The sequence below is a fragment of the Solanum tuberosum genome, unplaced genomic scaffold (genome assembly GCF_000226075.1).
Source record: "Solanum tuberosum cultivar DM 1-3 516 R44 unplaced genomic scaffold, SolTub_3.0 scf00301, whole genome shotgun sequence".
Lineage (NCBI taxonomy): Eukaryota > Viridiplantae > Streptophyta > Magnoliopsida > Solanales > Solanaceae > Solanum > Solanum tuberosum.
In genome coordinates, this window is record NW_006239223.1 from 721,963 (window position 1) to 728,886 (window position 6,924).

The following is a 6,924-nucleotide window of genomic DNA, read 5'->3' on the forward strand; positions in this document are numbered from 1 at the left end:
CAACCTTTCCTGTGTGACCAAAACCACAAAATGTCAAAGATAGCTTGACCTGTTCATATCAATACTGTTCTGCAGTAAGCAAATCCTAAAGTAAGTAATAACAAAGTTTAATATTTTGGGCACTTTGGACTTGCACTGAAAACCTACCCCACACACATCATGTTGTTTAATTGCAAAACTTTTCATTAGACCAAAGCCTTTCATGTAGAGACTGCTCAACATTTTATATAACTTCAGCAGGAGTACTACTTATGGTAAATCTTCAATAGCAAAGAAGATGCTACTTCAACAAAAATCAAGCAAAAGTTGATCAACCTACATAGAACTTACAAATGATAGAAAGGGGTAATTTCACCTGACTGTCAAAACTGCTTTACTCGAAAAGGATTAACATAATTCAACCACAGATATCCCATGAACTATGTGAAATCAATAACTTAAAAAACACACTGCAAAGATAATAGTTTCTCTAAGACAAGATAGTGTTTAAAACAAGAATCTAAGTAAATTTGGGAGGACAAAACCAGAGTAAACTACAGCCTCAGGAAAAATGTAACATTGCTGAATCTCCAATACAATGTAGTTTACTTGAAGCACTTCGCGTCCAACAAAGCCTGTCCCTCAAAAGGCTCATGATCTTCAATCATTTGGCTAACCCTCTCCTTCTGGGCTTCATCATTAATGTCTACTTCCTTCCATTCATAGAGTTCCATGTCATAGACTTCATCCATAACAAACTTGGGAATTTCCTTTCCACGGAAAAGCCACAAGCCCTGCACCTTGAATGGGGCCTCAGAACCAACAATCAACATCTTACCAAATGCGTACTTGCGTACCAGATCCATCCTCTGCAGAAAACCACCAACCTTGTTCAAGGTTACAAAGGAAACTGTGTTCTCATCATTGTACTTGTAATCACAAAACCAGAGAGAATATCCTTCGGGGTCATACATGTCCCAGAAACCTGCAGAACAAAAATGCTACAGGGTAAGATTCTGACAAGGAATCAGCTCAAGTGTTTTACTAAAGTAGAAAATTCCGGCCTAAAAAAATGGGTTTATAAACACACACACACCCTTCCCCCCAAAAGAATTAGATAATGGTAACATCAGTATTAAAATTCTGAGTAGAAGCGCAATGCAGAAGCCATATATACAGAACTGCCCCCCCCCCCCCACCCATATCTTTATATCCAAAACAAAACACAGTTGGAATATAAAATCTTCTGTGCAGACTAGTGATTCTTTCTAGAGAGAGCAGATCTCTGGATCCCTTCCATCAAACAGATTGCATGTTAAAAAAGATTGAAAAAATGAATCTAAACATGCACTTCAAATAAGGATCTTTTAATGTCTCCTGACGTCAAAGTATGCAAAGAAATCTCTCAAATTATAATAAGAAAGATGGGTAACACAACAAAAAAACTAATACCTTTCACGGCAACCTCACGGAAGTTGGTCTTGGTGTTGGAGTAAAGCCTCTTCCAATCATCCAGAATCATCTTACTTGGAGGCAAGAGATCAAGAGGATTCTTTGCCTTAGGCTTGGGTGCTACTTCCTCCTCTACAGGACTTGGTTCTTCCTTCTTAACCTCCTTCTTTGGCTCCTCCTTAGCCTTGGGTTTTTCAGGTTGTGCAGGCATCTTGGATTGCACAGCTGGGATAGATTCAGCTTGTTTCACCTCACCCAATATCTTGCAGAAATTAGGCTGATTAACCACAGTCCAGAAATATCTCTCTACATGTGGGAATTCCTTGGTAAAGCTCTTGGTCATTATCATCCTAAAACCAATGCTCAAGTTGCAGACCATTATGATGTCAGCCAATGTGATACAATGTCCAACCAAGTATGTGTTAGATGCAAGATGGGTGTTCAAAGCACCAAGCGCTCTCTTTAATGCAGCTACTGCACCTTCCTCAGCCTTTTTGCAAAACAAGAAGAAATTCAGTTGAGTTAAATGGCTCAGGAAAAAAATTATTAATACATAGTAGGATACATACTTGAGGGATGTATACACCATAGCCAAGGCGGGGGTACAGCCATCGTGCAATGTTTGCATCAACTTCAGTGGCAGAAAAATCATTCCATTGTTCAATTTGAGCCTATCAAAGAGAACACAGACATAAATAGAGGAATAAGAATTTCACAAATGAAAATGTAACTACTAAATGAATGAAAACTAAGAAACCAAATCAACTTGAAATACTTACGTATTCAATCAATGAAGAGCCAAAAAGAGGATTGTCGGGTTTCGTTTTGGTAACTAAGTGAATTAGTAAAGGTCAATGTCAGAACTATCTCTTGTTACAGGATCACAAGTCAAAAAAAGAAAAGAAAAATGAGACATGGACTGACCATAGCGGGCAATAGCATTGCTCTCAAAAACAGGTCCATCAGGTGTTTGAAGCACGGGAACCTATAAGATAAAATGACACCTAGATTAGCAAATTCTTGTCAAGTAGATAAAAGAATCAATCTATACTATTCAGAAGAATAACATACCTTTCCAATGGGATTCATCTCAAGAAACTCAGGAGTCTTGTTTGATACACCCATCTGGAAGTCCTTTGCAAGATCAACCTTAACACCTGTGTACTCAGCCGCGATGAGTGCCTTTGAGGTATTTTTGTTATTTGTTGAATGCAAAATCTGCAACAAACATAATGAAGACAATTAAATTCTAGTATTTCAGTTTAGACATTAAATCCACAAGGTAAAAGGTATAAAATTGGGCAATCTTTTAAAGCATTTCGTAATCAACACACTTTGGAGCATGAAGTGTCATTTTTTATTATCTATTGAAACAGAGTTTTCTCTAATCAGTTTACAAAACCTCAATTCTCAGTTATAATAACATAAAAAATTATGGTTTCTCCCATCCAACTCTATTCTTTTTCCTACTTCCAAACAACAGGGTTCATCAGACTAAGAATTGAGTGATTTACATACAAATTAAAACATCCAATAGGTATACGCATATGGAAAATTCAGCCCCTCCCCTTAGATCTTAAGGACAATACAATAGAAGCAGATGAACTTGTAAAATAAAGCACAGTAATAGATCAAGAAAAATATAAAAATCCACAAACTTAAAATTAGATTCAAGAACCAACAATAAAGATGAAATTTTTTGTAATAAATTCATCATCATATTGAAATCCCAGATCTATCTTTTGATGTATGATAACAAAAAACAAAACAAGACCTAAGCAACTTACCAGAGCCATGGCCACACAACAGTTGAAACTTGTTCACCCTTCACCAAGTGTGTTTGTGTTTCGGCGGAGAGGCAAAACGACAGACTTTTCAGTAGATGCGATTGAAGAGGTTTAGGGTTTCGGAGTGGAGGGCTCTATATATGTAGTGCTTCGGTACAAGAGAATATGCTTTTACTCGTAATTTTACCTCTTCACCATGGACAATTTTGGAATATCATGCACTTCTTCTTTTTTTTCTTAAATAAAATAATATGGAATGTGAACAATATTTTTTTTTAAATCATGAAAGGTGTAAAAAATTGAACCAATCAATTAATTAGCTCAGGAAAAATGTTATTTATTTATTGTTATAGGATTATTGGATTAACAAATTTTTAATGATTGTATCAAAAAAAAAAATCCAATTATCGACTTGGTTTTTGATTTTTTAATAATTTATTACTTTACCCCTACATAAATATTAAATGTTAATATTAATATTAATATCAGTACCTCACTAATTACTTTATTTCCCCTTTAGCTTTCAATTCAGATCATTGTCCATTCTTTTATTTGTGTTGCACTTGTATACTTTTTTTTGTTTTTTATTTTTTGAGCATTATGTAAAGTTACATTATTTTCTTGTCGCGCCAAATTATAGAAAAATCGTATGTTTGTTTTATGTATTTTCTTATTGATTGTATATCGTAAGTCAAACCGGTAAGGATCAAATATTGATAAAGAAAAAATTAATTAAAAATGTATCTTATTAGTTTAGCTATTATTTTGGTGTATTTATACCGATAAATCCAACTGATAATACAGAAAACTGAATCGAACAGAATGATGCACAACCCTCCCTCAACCACTACTAAAAAATTGTCAAACAACGACGACCAAAAGCGACGGACTGCGTCGCTTTTTTGGTCAAAATCGACGGAAAAGCGACGGACTGCAGCGTCACTTTTTGACTATTTTTTTTTAAAATTTTTTTTTAACAAAAGCGACGGACTCTTTATTTTAATTTTCATTTTTTTTTTTTTAAAAGGTGACGCAGTCCGTCGCTTTTCTGGAAATTTTATTTTTGAAAATCCCTGAAAAGCGACGAACAAAACCATGTTGTCCGTCGCTTTTCTAAGATTTTTTTTATAAAAAAAAACCAGAAAAGCGACGGACAAAACCACGTTGTCCGTCGCTTTTCCTGCAATATTTTTGATAGTAGAAGCTGGCAGTTTCTGCTACCCACCTGTAAATTCAATTCAATTCTATACTATTCAGCCCAATCAAACACACAATTATAAACAATCTAAACAAAACATAAAACAACAAACTTTAAATAACATTAAAAAGTATCTAAATCACAAATTAAAGACTTATAAAGTCTTTCAAAATTCGTTTCAAAATTACAAAAAGTTCATAAATGTCTACAGATCTAAACTAGGGAGTGGGTTCTACATAATCATCCTCATCACTCTCATCGTCGGTGTCATCGGGAGCCGAAGTAGTAGGTCGACGAGCGAGGTTCATCATTTGTTCTTTGATTTGCTGAACGGTCTCACTCATGCTTTCTTGTTCAGCTACTCTTCTTCACTCCGACTCTGCCAGTGCCGCTGTAAGCTTAGTTATTTGAGCCGACATAGCAGCAATCTGAACACCGTCAAGTGTCTCGGCTTGACGTGATGATTACTTTTTCTTTCCAAATCTGGGTGGAAAGTTCAAGTGTCAATTGGACCGAACTATCTAGATTCTCAGTGACGTACTGATAAAAGTCATTCTGCATATTAAGTATAAAAATTGACATCAATATATATAAATATCATAAATATATTCACTATCAATATATTTCGAGAGCCTAGACCATGGACTCTACCCTTGTGTGTCCCCCCTACCACTTTTTCTTTTCAAATCTGGGTGAAAAGTTCGGGTGTCAATTGGACTGAACTATCTAGATACTCAGCGATGTACTGGTTGGACCGAACTATCTAGATTCTCAGTGACGTACTGATAAAAGTCATTCTGCATATTAAGTATAAAAATTGACATCAATATATATACATATCATAAATATATTCACTATTAATATATATTATTCATATTAAATAACTTACAAAAGTTCGTTCGGCCCTTTCCTCCACCCATACATCCGGATCCGACTCATTTTCTTTCTTCCTGACATGAGTCTTCTTGAAAACCTCCGGTTCAATAGGAGTGCGTCCCAATTCTTTTTCTATAAATAAAAACTGAAATTTATAACGATATATATGAATCAACTAATTATTTATTTAAAATTTTGAATCAGAACTTACCATCTCTCGTGCAATTGTTCCAATCGTCTTTGCACCTTCGGTGTGCAACGAGCCACCTTTAAGACTGCCTCTAGCCTTTTTGGCTTGATCTGATATTGCCTTAAACTTGTCTGTGTTCCAATACTGACCCAATTCATCAAAAACATGAGGCGACATCCAACCGGGACGTTCACCACTATCACGAACTTTCTTTAGCCAGCTAGACAGTCTGGTGGATGCCTTCCTCTCAAATGTGGTCCCAATGACCAAATTGTACCTTGACTCCCAAGTACACATAGTTTGAAAAAAATTGAATAACGTTAATTAGATCAATAGTAAAAAAAGTAAAGTATACTAAACTTAACTAAAGAATATATACCTTAAAGTTATTAAACATCGCCTGGCGTATACTGTTTGGAATCTCGCTCCAAGAGTGATAAGCCTGTGTATAGAGTCTTCTAACATAGTCTTTTAAAACCCGGGCAGCATCCTTTGCAGGATGCCACCTGCAAAACACATAATAAATATGTTAGTTCATGAATAATATATTAAAGTATAAGAAATAAATAAAATAAACTAACAAATAGATAACAAAACAAACTTACGATGATCCATCTGGCTCAATCATGACTTTACCAAGTCTGTCATTTTGGCCAGGAGCTAGAGCAGGCATTGTATCATCTGGTGTAGCACTAGGTGTAACTGTAGACGAGGGTGATACATCAGGATGCCCAAAACGCTGAGTCAATGGAGGCGTACCGGCCATGACTGCTCGCTACTAGAATCTCCAAGCCTCATGGCAGATAACTGAGGATATGTACCTGTGGGAGATGGAGCACCTGTCGATAAGGGTCGTGCTCGACGAATAGCCTCTAAAGGTAGGTCCTCGTAGCATTGTGAAGGCAATGACTGTGAAGTAGATGAAGCACCGACTAGTCGACGGTAATTAGGATAATATTGCCAAAGATCCGCCGTACCAAACGAAACAACAAATAAATGAGTATCATGGCTGATGCGCTTTGGCGCAGAAGAAATAGATCCTGCAATATCCTTAAGATCTATTGGTCTCCTAGACTTCTTTTTCTTAGCATGTTTTGTTTGACTAACTCCAAGATGCTTGCGATGTCTATCACCGTCACTGCCTGATGACATTTGTATGCAAATTTACATGTATAATATATATAAAAATCATAAATTAAATAAAATTAGCAAAATACACTAACTTACATATATACTAGCTTTCATTCTACACTATTCCTCCTCGTTTGTTTCAATTCCATCATTCTCCCATTCTTCCTCCTCAGTTGTTTCATTTTCATTATCGTCCCATTCTTCGTCATCAAATGATTCATTTTCCTCATTCTCGGATATTTCTTCCTCAACATTCAGTATCTCATCATCAGATACTTCTTCTAATATGTGTTGAGGATGTTGTAGTGTGG

General features: G+C 35.9%; 1 protein-coding gene across 1 annotated transcript; it reads right to left on the reverse strand.

The window, feature by feature from the left end:
• Positions 1-295: 295 nt before the first annotated feature.
• On the reverse strand, positions 296-3,315 carry LOC102580230 (elongation factor 1-gamma 2-like). Its single transcript, NM_001287864.1, is given in 10 exon segments — positions 296-964; positions 1,432-1,921; positions 2,001-2,102; positions 2,211-2,235; positions 2,238-2,246; positions 2,249-2,256; positions 2,259-2,263; positions 2,356-2,416; positions 2,503-2,649; positions 3,219-3,315. Coding segments are annotated over 10 exon segments (1,236 nt in total). The 5' UTR covers positions 3,228-3,315; the 3' UTR covers positions 296-584.
• Positions 3,316-6,924: the final 3,609 nt, after the last annotated feature.